Source organism: Alligator sinensis, unplaced genomic scaffold, assembly GCF_000455745.1.
Source record: "Alligator sinensis unplaced genomic scaffold, ASM45574v1 scaffold1123_1, whole genome shotgun sequence".
Classification (NCBI taxonomy): Eukaryota; Metazoa; Chordata; order Crocodylia; family Alligatoridae; genus Alligator; species Alligator sinensis.
In genome coordinates this window covers 923,845-941,291 of record NW_005842540.1, presented here as the reverse complement: position 1 = coordinate 941,291, position 17,447 = coordinate 923,845, and the positions used below count along the sequence as shown (strand labels likewise).

At 59.5% G+C, this 17,447-nt stretch overlaps 1 protein-coding gene across 1 annotated transcript in view; it reads left to right on the top strand.

The window, feature by feature from the left end:
- The window catches only part of UTP11 (UTP11, small subunit processome component), an 11,992-nt gene extending 7,567 nt beyond the window's left edge, over positions 1-4,425 (top strand). The window contains exons 2-7 of the mRNA XM_006031934.3: positions 216-374; positions 567-680; positions 864-957; positions 1,390-1,520; positions 3,562-3,672; positions 4,132-4,425. Of these exons, the coding sequence (XP_006031996.1) occupies positions 216-374; positions 567-680; positions 864-957; positions 1,390-1,520; positions 3,562-3,672; positions 4,132-4,215 (693 nt within the window). The 3' untranslated portion in view covers positions 4,216-4,425. The remainder of the gene's footprint in view (positions 1-215; positions 375-566; positions 681-863; positions 958-1,389; positions 1,521-3,561; positions 3,673-4,131) is intronic.
- The last annotated feature ends 13,022 nt before the right edge of the window (positions 4,426-17,447 follow it).

Sequence of the window (17,447 nt, the reverse complement as noted above, 5' to 3'; positions counted from 1 at the left end):
GCTGTGCGGGCCGGGCGCGGGGGGCGGGTGGCGGCGGCAGCAGGACGTGTAGCCGCGTGAGCGCGCGTACAAGCGCCTCCTGCGACCGCCAGCAAAGTCCGGCGTTGAGCCGCCCCGAGCGTCCTCCAAGCAGGGCCGGCTGGGCGGGGCGGGGGTCTGCAGGGGTCCGTGGCCCTGGCTCTCCTTGTGCTGCTGGTGTGGGTGCGAAGGCGTAGCTGGGCGGGCGCCCGTGGACGAGCTGGCGAGCGCGCTGTGTTGCGTTGCGTTGCAGTGACTACCACAGGAAGCAGGACGTGCTCCGCGCGCTGCGCAAGAAGGCGCTGGACAAGAATCCCGATGAGTTCTACTTCAAAATGACCCGCGTGAAGCTCGAGGTAGGAACCCGCTCGGCGCCGACCGAGGATTTTTCTTTTTAACTACGAATAACTAAGTAGGCGCGTAGAGCTGGTCCGTCGGATCCGAACGACGAGACACGGGTGACGCGTGGAGAAGCGGAGGATAGCGAGCTCGAGCGCCGCGGCTGCAGGAGCCCGGCTCGGGGCTCGCCGCGTCCCCTTTGCTTTCAGGACGGAGTTCACGTGATAAAGCAGCCGAAGGAAGAGGTGACCCCGGAACAGATGAAGGTGATGAAGACGCAGGATCTGAAATACGTGGAAATGAAAAGAGTGGCAGAAGCCAAGGTACGAGCCGCGACTGACCCACCCCGGGGCTTTCTGCCTGGATCGTAACGAACGCACGTCCACTTCTGCTCCGCGGGCTCGTGCCCACCGGCGCGCCTGCTCAAGTCGGAGTCAGTCGTAGAAGGAAGGATGGCTGGAAACACGGTGCCGCTTTGTGCGCAGACTAACTTTGCTGTTTTGCAGAAAATCGAGCGGCTGAAGTCGGAGCTCCACCTGCTGGACGCCGAGGGGAAGCAGCCCAACAAGCACACCTTCTTCCTGGATACCAAAAAAGAAGGTGGGAGTCACCCGGGCTCTGCCAGGGGAAAGCTTCCTTTGACTTGTAAAAGAGCTCGGTGCTGCCCCGCTGGCTTGTCTCCCAGGAGTGGTGACACCTCCCGTGCTCCTGGGAGCCTCTCTCCCTCTTAACAGCGGTGGAGGGAGGGGATGAAGCAGCCTTCCACCGATGGGCTGTTTCATAGAGAAGTAAGGCTGGAAGGGACCTCAAGAGATCACCTAGGCCAACCGGGGATTGAACCTGCGCCCGTAGCACCCCGCTCTGACCAGCTGAGCTAGACTGCTGTTCTTCAGTGCCGCAGCGGTCCTCTGTGCAGGTGACCCTGGGGCTCTCTGCCCCGTAGCGTGCACAGCTGTTTGTTTGGCCACCGAGCACTCGTGGGAAACAGGCCGAGTGCTCGTGGCTGATCTTGGCTGCTTTTTCTATCCGTAGTTAAAGAGTTTGATGTCGCCTCTCACCTGAACACTGTCCCCGAGCTCGTAGACAGAGTGTACAACCGCCCCTCCATTGACACGCTGCAGAAGGCAGCAGTAAAAGGAGCCACGAATTCTGCCCATTTAAAGGTAACTCCAGCTGCCACCCCTCCTAGTGCTCAGTCACCTCTGGGGTCATTTCACGTCACCTCCGTTCTGAGCTATGAGTCCTCTCAAGGATACCTTGGCCTGGCTTGTGGGAGGACAAGGCGGCTCCGGTAGCCCAAGGCTTGGTTGGTCTTGGCAGTGGCTGAGTGGTATGGGTGAGAGCTAGAGATTGCTGGGTGCGATGAGGAGGAAAGCAGACCTTTCATGCCCGGAGACTTGAGATTGGACGTGGGATGGCAAGCGAAGGACCCATTCGGTTGTGTCCAGCAGCGGTGCGGGCATTGGTCTGTGCTGCAGCGCAAGAGGTTTGGTGGCCTTTGGCTGAAGCGTGGCTCAGGACGGGTGGGGTGCTGGAGCGCAGCATTTGCAGGGTACCAGCACTGCGTGGGGAGACGTCGGGCTGCCTTCCCTGAACAGCGAGTGTATGCGTTTTCTTATGACTGTCTGGCCCGTTTCCTAGCAGGGTCCGTTTCTGCCCCGCTGCTGCCTCGAATAAGCCTTGGGATTTGTTTCTGGGACTGGAAGCAGGGCTCCGATTCGCTCTAAAGGGCCGTTGGGATTTTCTCTCGGGGTCTGTCTTTGAGCCTTAATGATTCTCTTCCTCGGAGGCTGCTGCCGACCACAGCACCGAGTGCTGCTCACACGTGCAGGCACGCCGGTAACAAAGCCACTAGTGCTCCTGGAGGCAGATTGGGTCCATTGCCAGCCTCGTGCCCCTTACTGCAGAGCCAGGGTTTAATTAGGCTGTTGGGATACAGGGCAGTCGTGAGATTGGGAGTCAGTCCCCTTGTGTAAAAGAAATGGCATTCTCCTGCTGCATTTGAGCATTAAAGCGCATTTGTCCCTGAGTCCAGACACGACGGAGCTTCTTGTGAAGTCGCTGTCTCCCGTCACGATGGTTACATGGGCTGTCCCTTTCCCCTGCAGCTGGTGATGGGAGCTGTGTGGATTTCTTCAGAGATTTCTCTTCTCTGCTGCTTGCTTGTCTCTTGGTTCATGAAACTACATGGGATTCTTGAACTTTGTGGCTCTGAGCTTGGTGGTGTTTGTGACCCGGTGCCCTGCCACCCCCCCCCCCCAGATGCCCAAGCTGAAATCTCACTTCCTCGCTGCTTTTAAGTTGAACTGTTTCGTGCAGGTGTCAGTTCTCCAGCCCAAATTGCTTGCACAGCATCAGCTTCGCTCCTGATGTTTTAGTTTCACAGCAGTTCCCTTCTGCTTGGGAACAGCTAAACTTGGTTGCAGCAGTATAAATACCTCCTAATTAGTTTGGATATATTGGGAAGTCTTGTACGCCTGAGTCAGTCTGTGCAAGAAGGTAAAAATAAAGGTGTCTGAAATTGCCGAGGGGAAGACTGCAGCAGGTTGTTTCTAAATAGGACGTTGGCTAGCGTCCCGCCCTGGCCTGTTCCTCCTGCCAGCCTTCTCCATCTGGCTCGTCAGAAAAGCTCGTGGACTTGTTTAGATCAATGCATCTTTTCCCTTCCTAAAAGACTGAGTCATCTGAAGCCTGTTGGGATCTGTCCTGTTGGGTATCAGTAACTAGATCGCCCCAGTAGCAACACCGCCTTGTGCTGCGGGTCCAGCAGCTCTCGTTAGCTAATGAGCCGTTCTCTCTCTCTGGCAAGCAGAGGTTTACTTACCACCGAGCCCCGAGCCCTTCTGTGCTGGGAGACACTAGCACTTCCTGTAGTATCGGGGCCAGCTCAGAAGTGGTTGGGCCCCTTGGTCTTCAGTTGTACTAAATTGTCTCGCCTGTATGAACCTTTCAGGTCCCTGCCAGGAAAGCTCAGCTCTCGGGGCCAAGAGGGTTGAGGCACATCCCTTTAGGAGCAGCAGCAGTTTTGTCAATTGGGCAAAGCTCTATTAAAGCATCAATGAGTTTGTGGTCAGGGTCAGCCTGAGTGTGATCCCTCAGCCCACAATGAGGCCCCTGACTACGAGCCAGAGAAGGGTCTAGTTGACACCAGGTGCTTTCTTGTTTTTTTTTCCTCCACTCAAAAATGCTCTTTTCCTCCTCCAGAAACTAGCCCAGAAGCGGAGCGGTCAGTACGACCTCCTGAAGCAGCGCATCGAGCGAGAAAAGCAGCTGTTTGTCATTGCCCAGAAAATCCAGACACGCAAAGATCTCCTGGTGAGGGGCTTGTTTCTTGTTGTGAGCGCAGGGGGAGGGATCCCCAGGAAACGTTTCGGCTGCGAGTGCAGGTGCCTTGTTCCTATGCTGCTCCTGTTCAGGCCTTTGGCCCAGAAGCTCAGTTCTTTGTAGGACTTCCTGGGGCTGCCCAAACGCCAAGTCGGTATTGGGGAGCGTCAGAGAAGAACGCGGTGGTAGAAACCCTTCAGAATTGCAATGGGAGGAGAGGTTTCCTGCCTCCGTGGGGTTCACAGTTCAGTGCATACCTGGGCTATAACTGCCTGCGTGCCTGACCCCATGATTAAAAGTGAAAGAACAAGTAGAAATATCTTTTCTAGTCCTCCCGCTGCCTTGGCTCTGCACCCTCTGTTCCCACCATTGCTCTCGTTTGTTCTCCTCGGGGTTTTCCTCTTGTTGCACGCTCGCAAGGGAAATCAATTGCTCTCGTGTCTTCCCCAGGACAAAACCCACAAAGTGAAGGTGAAGAAGGAGACGGTGAACGGCCCCGCAGTGTACAAGTTCAGGTTCCAGCGCAAACGCTAGCGGTTCGGGGAAAGGGTTAACGGGAAGAGCCGTCCCGGTTCGGAGCTAAATGAAGTCGTCAGGAGCCTGCTTCTCCTCAGGAGCGGCGCTGGTATCTCGGCAGCATCGGATTTATTTTCACGGCTGTCTAACGCTCTGTCAGAGTAAGCCCTGTGGGCCTCTTGTAACCATAACACATTTTATTTAATAAACCCAAGAAGATTCATGCTTCACGCTGGTATTTACATGTTGGAAAGCCCAGAAGAGGGGCCTGACTGCCGCGGTGACTTGTGCCCTAGAACATCCTAGGAGGGAAAGCTCGGTGCTGGGCACAGCGAAAGCTGCGCCCTGCTGAGCAATAACCATCTTAGTCCGGGGCCGCGGGAAGGCTGCAGACTGGCCGCCTGTCGAGTGAATGTCTCTGACCGATCCCTCCGCTCTTTCCTGTGGCCCCTCCTCTTCGCCTTCCTCCCTCGACTTCCCTGTGCTGTCCATTCACTGCACCACTGAAGCGGGCAAAGGGCCCAGTGTTGAACCCAAGCTTTTCCCTGGCCCAATGGGGCTGAGTGAAGGATTTAGGCCCTGCACGATGAAGGCAGAGGACGGGGGGCTTTGCCCTGCCTCTGGCATCATCTGTAGACACCCTCGCAGCCCTCTGGGAAAGCATAAGGGCTCCAGAGAAGTGTCACGGAGATGCAGCTGCTCTTGCATTGGGTGTTTTGTGCCCTGTAAATCACTTAGCCCCCTGAGCTCCAGAGGCTTGTCCGAGATTCCCGCGCAGAAAGGGAAGCCAGGCCCAAGGCGTCGGGATTTCCCGTTCCATTCGCGTTCTCTTCATCGCTGCAGCATCCGAGCAGCTGGCGGGAAAGCTGCATGAGGGCTGTTAGTTCATGTGCCTTGAACTGCCCAGAGCCGCTCGGGCAACTCGGGCACCAGGGGAGGAAACTTTCCATGTTTGTGCATCCAGGCTACATCTGTGAGTAGCCAAGCATCTGAGGCTGGGCTGTCCAGGTGAACTCTCCTCAACCGCTTCCTTCACTGATTCTCTCTCCGGCTGCTCTGGAGGAGACGGGGTTTGTGAGAAGCTGCAGTTTGGCGGCAGGAACAGAAGAGTGTGGCATTGGACAGCGACCAGAGATGTCCTCCGTCCCCTCCTTTCACATGCAGCGGGTTGAGAGGGACTCTCCTTTGCTTTTTGAAAGCAGTTAGGATGTGCATTTTTCAAAGAACGCTAGCACGAGCTAACTTCACTTGCCCTAGGTTAATGGGACTTCACTGTACAGGAATGAGGGGAGGGTAGAGGGAGGAAAGTGTAAGTGCTGTGGGAAAAGCAAACAAGTTTAAACCAAACCAAGCTCCCTTCCATCAACAGACGGGGGCTTTTTGCTATGACGAAGCCCAAGAAAGCCACTGTACTTGGTCTTGCCCACAGCGGTGGGGGAAAAACAGCAGCAGTGAGCAGGAAAGGTGTAGGACAGTTAAAATCCCCAGACCTTTTGACATGATGATTTCCCTCAGGTGCAGAATCCAAACCCCAACGGTCGTGAATCATGCGTAGCGTGCAGGCAGCAAATGACCTGCCAGGGCCAGCACTTACAGCATCAAAGCACGGGTAAAGGATTCCCAGCTCCTGAGGTGCACGCGCTGCTTTTCCTCCCAGGAAGAGAAGGGGCACCCAGTGTTTGCAGAGCCGGGCCCTGGATTCTGCTAGGCACCAGGAAGAGGAGGAGGCGACTGCCAGAGCAGGGGACACCGGGCCCCGGGCCTGAAAACTGAACTGGCCGAAGCATGGAGTTGGGGCCTGGCTTTAGGAGGGAGCTGTGGAGCTGGGCTGCCTCCTTGCCTTCGGCTTCTCTGAAATCTCAGCCTAGGCACCTCACTCTGCCTTTGCCAGCCTGAAGGACTTGCCCAGAGCCCAGCCTGGAAGCCCATTTCTGGCACTCAGTCCTGCCCAGGGCTCTCCACTAGTTTGCAGCAAGGGAGGCTGGATATTAAGGAAAACTTTCTCACTAGGAGGGAGGTGAAGCACTGGACCAGGTTCACCCAGAGAGGTGGTGGACTCTCCATCCTTGGAGGTTTTTAAGCCTTGGCTGGGGTGATGTAGTTGGGGCTGGTCCTGCTTGGAGCAGGGGGTTGGATTAGACGACTCCTGAGGTCTCTGCCAGCTGTCATTTTCTGTGATCCTGTGACTAGCGCGTACGGCCTCTGGAAACAGCACGTCCAAGGCAGAACGGGCATGGACGAGGTAGTCTGAGCTCGTGCCTGCAGTTCTGCACATACACGTCCCTGCCACGGGGCTGCTATTAGCACCTGTCTGGCTTCTAGTGGAGACGGGTGCTCCAAGCACGTCCTTCTCGATCTCTACCGAGCATGGAGCAGACGTGCCACGAGCAACACGCGTGCTTCCTAGCGTGGCCCCCGCGAAGCAGAGGCCGAGGCCTGGGCCCAGCAGGTGGCAGCAGTGCCCCACAGAACGGGGCTCCCAGCGGGGAGGGGGGGCAGCTCTCCGGACTCAGCCCTGGGCACCGTGCGCTGCCCGAGATGACGGCGCTCTGCTCCGGGTGAGAAACCTGTCCCCAGCAGACTGCATTCAGGAGCTGGTCCCCAGGTGCCTGCTTCAGCCTGGGCAGGGAGTGTGATCCGGCATGTGCAGCCCGGCAGGCCACGCTCGTCAGCATGCAAACCCCGGTCCCCTTCCCCTGGAGAGCGAGGTTTGTCCCAGGAGAGCCACAGGCCCTGGATGTTTGCTCTGATGCAGCCGTTCTCTTCCCAAATCTCACTTGCATGCAGGATGCTCATTCTTGAGGATGGCTTTTAGTACCATACGATGCTCTTCCTCTGCAGCCTGCAGCATTGCGAGCACGCCCGTCGTATCCAGCGGGCAAAGAGCGCCTGAGCCAGGCTCGCAGTTCAGTTTGTCTCTCAGGAGCCTTTTTTGGGACATCCCACAGGCAGGTTAAAGAAAGGCCGTGGGGCTGCACCTCCTGCTAGCAGAGGGGGCAAATCATTCACAGGCAGTTGCAAGATACCTTATTCAACCAACTCGCTCCATTCGGGGAGCCAAACGCTTGGGAAAGGAGCCCCGCTGCCCTGCCCAGCTGCAGAGGCAAACAGGGTTCGTCCGAAAGTTGCTCTTGAACTTGAGCCGACGCGGGTGAAACCTTTTTCCCTTGTCCTGCATCTCGTGGGCGCTCCTCTACCCCTCCAGGGATGCTGCCCTGCACTTCCCTGCCCTTTTGCCTTAGCAGAGGTCATCGCCGATGCTTCCCACCCGTGTCCGCTGCGCGTTGGGTAATCCCAGGCCCAGGCACACGCCTCGATGACACCCTGAGAGGGAGACGCCGCCTGCGAGCCTCCGTGTGTGAACGCACCCTGGAAAAACCAGCGCGGTGCCCGGACGTGTCAGGACACGACGCGACGAGGCAAGTCTGTCTAGAGAAGCCGCCTCGCAGCTCCGGTCAGGTGCTCCAGCCTCCGTCCCGGCTGGGCCTCTCCCACGCCCCGCTCGGGGCCGGGCTGTGGCGTGAGCCTCTTCTCCCGGACCCCAGCGGCCTGTCCTCTCGCTGGGACGGTGCCAGTCAGCCTCGAATCGAATTAGGAGGTGCCACGGCCGGCTGGCACTGGCCACGGGAGCAGCTCAGCAGGTTCTCCGGGAACCAGCTGCAGCCAACTTGAAGCATCGTTTTATTCATCTCCCAAAGCCTCCGGGGCCTGGCCGTCATGCTGAGCGCTGGCTCCGGAGGCAGCTCTGGACAGAGAAACTGTCGAGGTCAATCGAGCCCGAAATCTGGGCGTCATAGAAACAAGCTAAGATGCATCCCCCCCAACCCAGGGATGCATCCAGGAGGCGCTGCTCACAATCCAGAAAACAGTTTTTAAAAGAAGGTTTAAACGCACTTTCCCCTGAAGCGTTTGCAGCTGGTGCATGCCGGCGGCGCCCAGACGCAGTCCCTTTCTCGGACCGGGGAGAAAGGAGCAGCTTTGGGCTCTGCCGGGAGCAACTCTCCTGGGCTTTGGGACAGGCTGCGAAAGAGCCTTCGCTGCCCTCGTTGTGGACGGGCTGTTTCTAGCCTTGGCAGCTAATGAGGAGATCCCCCGAGGAGACAGCAGCAACCACCGGTTTTCAGGGGCAAGTGAAAAGTAACCCCCCCCCACCGGCGCTGCTGGCTCCTTGGGCAGGCCGATGCGTTCTTGGGTTTGTCCCGTGGATTTTGGATGGGCCCGACTCGGAGGCAGGCGGACTGCGGGGGGAGTGGACACGAAATGGGGTTCAGACTCTGAGAGCAGCCGGCCCTCGGGAGGTCACGTCTGGTCCAGTCCTTGCTCGAGGCAGCTCCTGCACGGAGCCGTCCCCACGGGCGCGTATCCGGTGCGATTCTCGGGCACCCCAGGACCAGCCCCTTTTGCAGGGGTGCACTTCTCCTTGCACCTTCGTGTGTATGCACACCCTGTCCATGGCCCCGCCAGGTCCCAGGGCCTCCTGGTCAACCCCCTGGCTCTGGCCGGGGGTCACCAGTGAGTCCACCCTGGCAGCGTTTCGCTGGGTGGCGTGCACTGGCTCCTTGGGCTCATTTGCAGGCTGGGGCGCTCTGCTCCACGTCCCCACCTCCGAGCAATCGTCATGAACCTCTGCCCCCCGCTCCCATCCCTGCTGTCTCATTAGCTGTCCCCGGCGCTCGGCTGTTTGGCATTCAGTGGCCTCCCTCATTAAGATCAGCTCACTGCCTTCCCCGTGGGCTTGGGGCTGCTGTTCCCCACGGCCACTGCAAACAGGTCTGCTCCAGGCAGGGTCACCCAGGACTAAGGCATCCTAGATGGGCGTCTGTCTAACCTGCTCTCACACTTCTTTTGTTTTGTTTCAAGTTTCATGTCTTGGGCCAAATCAGCTCCCAATTCTCTCGACAGAGCAGAGCTGGATCATTCGAGTCTGCGTGGTCTCCTCCCTCCCAGGCGCTTCAGCCCGGGGCTCTGGATACTCCCAAATCCATGGCAGGCATCCTACGTGCAAACCTCACGTGTAGAGGCCTTGGAGTTCAGGTGCCCCCTGGTCTCACTTGCCCGGAGCCAAAAGGCCAAAGAAGCAAGCTAGAGGGAAAGCCTGAAAGCAATCCTGCATTGCCATGAAGTGCGTAGCCCCGTTTGGAGGCATTTGTGGACTCTGGCAGGGGTCTGCTTGCCTGCAGCACACGGGACGGGCCTTCACCCTCTAACTGCACCGAGTCATTCGAGACCCAGAAGACGGGGATCTCTCCTGCCAGGTCAGTAAAGTCACCTGGCCCAAAAAACCTCGTGGTGCCTCCCCTGCCAGCTCTCCCGCACTCGGGCAATAGCCTTCCCAACAGACACAGGTGTAACTCAGCACACGCAAGAGCACTTACATCCAGGCGCTCAGTGCCCTTGGCTAGCTCCCGTAAGCAGGCTGCTTGCCCCGCAGCCTTGTACAGGTGAGTCCGCTCCGATTTCGGTTCCCCAGGCCATCTTGTCCTGCGCTGCTGCAACTTTGACTTCGCAAGCCAAGTCAAACCAGCCCTTCTGTCTCGTCCCAGCTTCAGGACAGGGGCATCATGGCCTTGGCTTCTCCCCAGCACGGCTACCTGCCCTCTCTGCTCCTTCCTGATGTCCTTAACCCTCTTTGCCGCTCCACCCTCGTTAGCTGGTCATGCTTCCCAGCTGGCCCCCAGCTTCCCACCAGGCAGGCTATTGCCCACTGCCCGGCTGCAGGTGGGTGCTGAGCCCTGGAGAGCCCATTTCCTTCATGCACAAATGCAAGTGCAGAGATTTTTTCCACCTTCCTCCCCGTGTTGTCACGAGAGAAGCTGGCAAGGACGGAAGAGAAGGAGCGGGACGTAACCGGAGGATGGGAATGACCCCCAGGCAGCATGTGCAACCTCAGCTGGGACTGGACTAGTTTGGTGCGTGCATTGGAAGTGAACCGCAGACAGTCCCCGCTGGCAGGATGGCTGCCGGGAAGGAAGAGCGCAAGCTAATCTCTGGAAAGGACCTACCTATTCCCAGTAGGATAAAGGGGGCAGGTTATTATGGGATAGAAGAGCTGATTGCAGTCCGTGGGCTGGGAGCAGATGCAGCTGCTTATTGCAGGGTTTGATGTGAGCAGGCTCTGCGGGATGCCTGGCACACCCTGTTCCCTGTGCACCAGCTCTGCTGCCTCAGCCCACTGCCTGCCTCAGGGGCGCAGCTGTCCCCTGCCCCTCTCCCCACCAGCGCAGGCTCCCGGGCTCTTCCCTTAGGCACTAGTGCAAGGAAACCCCTGCGGTACAATGTGTTCGCCAGCTGCATTGCAACGGACCTCGTCCTGGGAAGGTGGGCTGGAGCTGCAGGATGTCCATCCTGGTGCCTTGACTACTCGTGAGCGGCCCACGCCAGCGCTGGGGGCCTGGCTCCGGGCACAGGGGCAGCTTCAACAGAGGTGCTGGACGCCTCAGGGACATGTACGCCGTGTGCACTTGGAGGGTGCAAGGAGCGATGCGGTCCCAGGTAATGCTGCCTGGACGCATCCCCGGCAAGGAGCAGGCTCAGAGCATCTTGCAGGAGAAAGTGGGGGCTGCGGCCACAGAAATGGCCTGGAAGCTACCAGCCCAGGTCATGCCCTTGGGGACTCAGGCCCAGCACCTCTGCTGCCAGCAGGGAGCCCAGCAGCTGGAAATAACACAGCCCGAGGTGTGAACTAGGGGCTGCCCCTCATGTTGCAGCCAGGATAGAGGGCAATGCAAGACTAGAAGGTGTCAGGAGAGTGTCCCAGTGCCGCTGGTTGTCTCCAAGGGCCAAAACAGGCGTGCAAGAGACTATCAGCGTGGGGGAGAGGATGGACAGACCAGGGGAAGGTTTGGCCCAAACTCCCCGCCTTGGAAAACCCACCGCAGCTGCAGGTGCCTGCGTCCCGGGGAGCAGCACGCCGGCCAGCACCAGCGCACCCTTTAGAGAAGGGGAACCAGCGGGATCGTCCTTGCCGGCCGGGCCCCGGAGGGGAGGTAGAAGGGGCCGCTGGCTGCAGCTCCGCTCGGGATAATTATAGCACCGGAGCCTGAACCAACAAGTTCCTTGGCAAGGAGATTCCCTGCAGCTTGCAAAACACAGATATCAAAACACCCCACCGACTGGCGGCTCGGGCTCCAGGTGACTCAGAATCATCGTCTGCCGTATAATCACTTAATGTAATTCCTTGTTCAAGCTCGGGAACTCAATTGGTAATGACTGCCTATAAAAGTTAATAGCAGGGTACATTAAAATGTTTGCAGGATTATCTCCAGGCAACTGCAGCGATATATTACGAGCGGGAGAACAGGCGCGAGTCCTGCGGCGGATCCGGCGGGCTTCCCGCCGGGCCCGTTCCCAGCAAGGCCGGAGGCAGCCGGCCGGTCAGTGCAGCAGGCCTGGATTTCGGGAAAATCTCTCCATCCACCGGAGGCTGCCGGGACAGCGCCGGAGCCCTTCCACCCCTCCACACACGTGCTGGGGGCACCGTGCCAGTGAGCAGGGCTTTGTAGGGGGTCAGGGACTCGGCTCCCGGCTCTGGACAGACACCCCCTTTCCCTCCTCTCGCGTTACCCCAGCACAGGTCTTTACAGCGGAGTTTCCCAGAGCCCCACGGCCCCACGGCCGGGCTCCTTGTGCCTCGGTGGCTCCGTTTCCACGCGGTGATGGAGGCACTCGCTGCTCCCGCTCCCAGCGGTTCCCACGGCCAGGTTGGGGCTTCAACATCAGCTTCCAGCCGTGAGTGGGGCAGCGACTCGGGGCCGTCTGCTTGCCTTGGCATCATTGCACATGGGCCCAATCCCAGGTTTCCAGCCCCACTGGACGCTCTTGTTGAGCTGCATGCATGCAGCTCAGTTACTGCTTGTATACCGCTGCTCAGCTACATCCACCCGGGGTGCCTCAACTGGCGTCCCTGCTCCATGTGGGGAGAAGCCAGGCACCCAGGTGCCAAACGGCCCCTCTACAAGGCTGTGCGCTGAAAGCCTCCAGCCCCGAAGCGCTTTCAGGGCAGCGGTGGGGTCTGGGCAGGTAGGAGCCCGTGATTTAGTGCCAACCTGTTCCCAGGATGTTCCCGGCTCAGCAGACACGGAGCCAGAAATAGTAAGCGAGTGAACAGAGATCATCATTTACTGCAGCCCTAGCCCTGATGCACCTTTCTAGGGAAGCTCTCATTTATTATGCATTGTCATTAGCTGCAGCAGGCAGCAGGGCCTTCATTAGAGCCGGAGTTAAGGTCTGTTTTGGCTGCCTCATCAGCATCAGTGAACTGCGTCCCTGCGAGGTTTGATACAATTTAATTAACCTAATTAAAAGCTCTGATTGCAGAGATGATTGGGGTAGAGCCAGCAGCAACTGCATATTTATAACGAGCTGGAAGGTGTGGGACTCCAGCCAAATGATATGCATCTCTAATGAGCTGGTGCTATTGAAGTGTGGATTTGGAACACTAACATTTATTTTTGGCAACAATGGCCAGTTTATCTTCCCCGTGGAAGCGGCTGTGGCTCAATCATCTCCACCGGGGAGCTGGTCGCAGTACTCCCAGGTCCCTGCCCGGGAAGAAGCCAGCACCCCAGGGGTGCGCAGGGCACGAGACGGGTCCGCGTGCCCACCTGCTTGCACACACGCTGCACGAGCACGTTGCACGGCTCTGTGTGCACAACCCCTGAGTCTCTGTGATCAGCTTGGCATAAGATGCCCATCCTCCCAACCCGCTATGGCCGTTCTCCTGCCCCATCCCATGCATCTGCCCCATTGCGGCTGTCCAAGGCAAGGCTGCCTCCTTCCCCACTGGTCTGCACGGTGCCCGCTGCCCTCCCGGGCACGACGCTGAGACGCGATGCCCGGGCCAGGCTGATACGAGAGGCGCTGGGCAGCCCCCGGGGGCCGGGAGATGCCATCCGCCGGCACAGACGCTGCCACATCCCATTCCCTTGGCCCTGCGAGTGGGATGAGGGGCTTGTCCCCCTTGGGCACGCAGCTGCTTAGGCGGCCCAAGCTCTCCTCCTGTCTGGGGGTGAAAGGAGCAGCCTGAGTCTTTGCAAACCTTCTCCCTTGATGCCAGGATGAGCAGAGCAAGCCTGAGAGCTGAGGTCAAGCAGGGGGGCTTGGTCTCTGCAGGTTGGAGTCCTCCACATATGAAGGCCAGCAGAGAGATGGTCCCGTCCTCCCCACAGCTGCCCGAGCCGGGTCCCCCCAGCCCCGCTCCTTACAAACTCCTCCAGCTGCACCAGAAGCCAAGGCCAGGGGCAGGTGCTGGGAGGAGAGCCCTGGGGAGGCGGCAGGGAACGCAGCCCCCCGATCCACGGCCCGGCAGGGCCAAAAGTGCAAGGAGCTAGGCTGGCCGAGCGCCAGAGAGGGGCCCGGAGCCGGCCCGACCAGGTCTGGTTGTGCAGGAAACTCCCACGACCGCAGCTCCGTGGGCCGATGGCTCTGCAGCTCCTGCTCCATCCCTCGGCCGAGTCGCCAAGCCCAGTCCCAAAGCACCGTGCTGGCTAAATGCTGGGGGCAATGTCCTTCCTGCCCTGATCCCACATCGCAGCCGAAGTCTTTCCCCAGCCCATCCCTGGGTGCCCTGGGGTGTCCCGCGAGCCCCACGTGCCCACCGTGAGCTGGCAGCGCCACCCCCAGCACCTGCGCCCCATCGGCTGCAGCTCGCCACGTCCCGAGCGGCGCTCCCGGGATGGGATCAATCTGTTCGCGGCGCTTCCATCTGATGCAGCCGCGAGTCCCTGTCAGCGCTCGACGCCGACAATCTGTGCCCGTTCGCACGCTCGGCAGATGGCAGGGGTAGGGACGGGGGTGTCGGGGAGGGAGGGTCCCTCTCACGCTCCACGCCTCCCCCCGCCGTGCCCAGTACCACCGGCTCGTGGCCTGAGGAGCCCCCGTGCAACCGGGCAGTGCCCCCCGGCGCTCTGAGCGGGTAGCTGGGCCACGGGTGCAGATCCCACAGCGCCCGGGACCTCATCTTGGCTGCATCCCTGAGTTGCAGCCGGAAAGGCATGTCGCCCTGCGCCGTTGTGCATCCACCCCGGGGCCCGTCATTGTGGCATCTGGCCTCCTGCGTGGCCCAGCGTCCGCACTCCTGCCGTGAGACCCAGAGACAACCCCCCAGGAGTGTTGGGGGTCTGTGTTCATGGAGGGAGCCTAATGCAGCCCTGCAGAAACCCTGCCCGCCATCGCAGGCGCAATCAGCTGATTGCTCATTAGGCGGCAGCCCCTTGGCTCGGAGAGGCGGCAAGGGGGATAATCAGCCCGTGGAGGGGCCGGCCTTGCCCTTCCCTCCTGCTGAGGTCTCCCTGGCATCTGTGCCCCAGCGCGGCTTTGGACCAGGCAGCATGCAGGAGCAAGGGCACCCCGCGGCAGGGGAGGTGACCGCTCGCTGGACCTCCCGGCCCTGGGAACGCTCTCCGAAGGAGTCCCGTGCGGGGCTGCACCCCTCCATACATCCCTGCCAGCGGGATCCTTACCCGCGTGCCCGGAGAAGCCCTCCCAGGAGGTGTTTTCCCTGCCAGGCTCGCTAACCACCTGCAGCAGCTTTGCGGCCTGATAATGTATTCCACGTTTCCTCGGCTCTTCCCAAGCACACGCTCCCGCGTTTTGCTCATTTGGTGGCAGCGCTGTGTGCAAGCTGGTGGAGCGGGCCTGGGAAGGCAGAGGGCTGCAGAGCTGGGGGACAGGGATCGGCTGAACCCACCATGCCCAGCTGACGGGATCGCCGAGCTAGTCTCCGTCAGGCCCAGGGTGCTTGCAGTGATGGACCTCATGCAAACAGGAGGCCAAGCGGGCGCTGAAGGGCCTGGATCACACTTCAGAGCCGGCGAGACCTGCAGCCATCCTCCAGGTCTCCTCCAGAGCTTTGGTTCCCACTTTCTCCAGACACTGGGTCAAAGCACCTGGACTTTCTCTGCTCTCATGCGTCAAATGCTCAGCTGTCTTGCCATGAGTCTTTAGAGGACACCACCCAATGCCCCCTGCCCTGCCGCCCATGCCCGCTGCTACCGGACCTCAGGGCCCTGCTTCCACTACCCAAATCCCACTCCAGCCTAGGGCCCGTTTGTGCGCACGGAGAAGAGCCTGTTGCAGGGCCGTACGCTTGCCGAGCGCTGCTCCGTCAGAGCTCGCCCAGGCATCCTACAGGCAGGCACAGACACGGTGCAATAATTACGTGGATGCTTTTTGTCAAAACAACAACAGAACGGGACGGAAGTGTCTTGCATTGATTTGCATACGCAAATCCCGTGTTGCATTGAGGCAATGGTTCGAGGCCAGAAGGGAAAGTTAGATCATCCCATAGGATGGGAGCCTGAAATGGGCCGGGACTCGGGGACCATAAGCAGGTGAGCGAAGCGATGCCCCTGCAACAGAGGCATCCCTGTGCCCGCTGGGCACCCCGTCCTGCGGCGCCCAATCTCATGGGCTGCAGAGAAAGGCAACCCCACGCACCAGCGCGTGGGCCTTTGGGGACAAGTGCGGTGGGGTGAAGCGAGGGGAGCCCTCCAAGGTGGGCCAGCTCATGACCGGCAGGGCGAGGCGCGCAGCTGCTGGAGGGGTCACATTTTTTCAGCGCCGTGTTGCCCCAGCAAACAAATGTCCCAGGCTGCAGACAATAATGTTTTTATGAGACTCTAAATTCTGGCCTCAAACGCTCTTTGTAGGGGACGAATAGCCAACACGTGGCCTGCGTCTCATGCTGAACTTTGGTAGTCCCGCAGGGAAAGAAAAGGGCCTGGTAAGCATTCACACTGAGCACTTTGTTCTCACGGACTCGGGGAGCGAAGAGAGCGATGCATTGAGACACAGCCCGTGCCAGTTTGGCTTCGCCTGCCCTTCTGAACTTGCCCGGAGAGATAATGTTTCCTTCTAATCTGCTGCCGTCCACCTACGGAAGGGGCCCGATGAATAGAGCCCCCCAAACAAGCCTTTATTCTTCAGCCTCTCCAGGGCCCCGAGCCCTTCTCTCTTTGACAGAGTCATTGTTGCGCTCGTTCCGTGATAGCGGCCGTGCGCTACTCCAGCCCACGCTTGCCACGGCCGTGCAAACAAGGCCCCGGCTGCCGGCCCTCAGGATAACGCGGCTGCATGGCCGCTGTTTAAAGGAAAGCACTGCGCAGCTAAGAGGCAGGCGAGCGCCACGGCTCCCGCTGCACGCGCCGGCTGCACTCCCCCGCAGCAGCCACCTGCAGCCACCCACGAGTTGTGGCCCCTTTCACTCAGGCTAGCGAGAAGCAGCCCGTCTGAGGACATGCATCCCCTGCAATTAGGCGCAAACGAGAGGTCAGCGTTCCTAGTCTCTCCGGGGCTGCCTCGAGGCATCGGCTTCAGAGATTGCACCTCTGTATTAGCGGCAGTGGGGATGGGAGATGCTCACAGGAAAACCCTCATCGACTCGCTGGCTATTCTGCTAGAAATCAGTCCTTCTAGGGAAGCCCGAAATGAGCTTCTCTCTGAAAGCCTGCTGCCAAGCTCCCTCCGCCGCAGAGAAACATCAATAAAGAGCCGCGCTGCCTTTATGGTGCCTTTTAACAGAATAAAGCAAAGCTGGGGTCAGACAGCGTGGCCAGCGCGGGCAGGGGCCTTGCTCTTAGCAGTCCCCCCTGAGCTGTACAAATGGTAAAAGGTCACACTGCGACGTCTCCTTGGGAAGCTGGAAAACCCAGGCCATCAGCTGCACCGAGGCCAGCTGGAGAAGTGCTTCTGCACCGAGGGGAAGTTACCTGGCACAGATAAAGAACGTAATTATTATTTACTGCAAAGCCATTGACTCAGCTTGGAGCTGAGTGTTTGCACTGCCAGTGTGCATGTGCGTGCACACTTGCACACCTGTGTGCATGCACACTTGGGGCCTGTGGGGCATAGCGCAGAAGCTCTGCTGACTGCTCACTTCGGAGCAGACTGCTTTTAGGAGGGAAAGGGGCACACGGGCACAACGGGACAGAGGATTCAGCGAACACAGCAGCACACGCGTGTCAGCCACATGACCACGTGCACACGCATGTGTGGTTCAGTGGAAGGACAATGACACACACTGGCAGCACCGAGGCCTCTTCTTGCCCCACTCCTGGCGAGTGGCACCCAATTGCGGGGGACGAGGGGGGCAGAGGCATGTGCCCCGGCCTGGGAACACTTCTGTGAAAGGTAGAGCTACGGCCCCCACCCCTCGGTAAGGGCTGGAGTGGATCCTGTGGCTGCACTGGGAGGCCGTGCGAACTGGCACCGTGAGCCTGAGCGGGGACAGAGAAGCTGGACCGCCGCCAAAT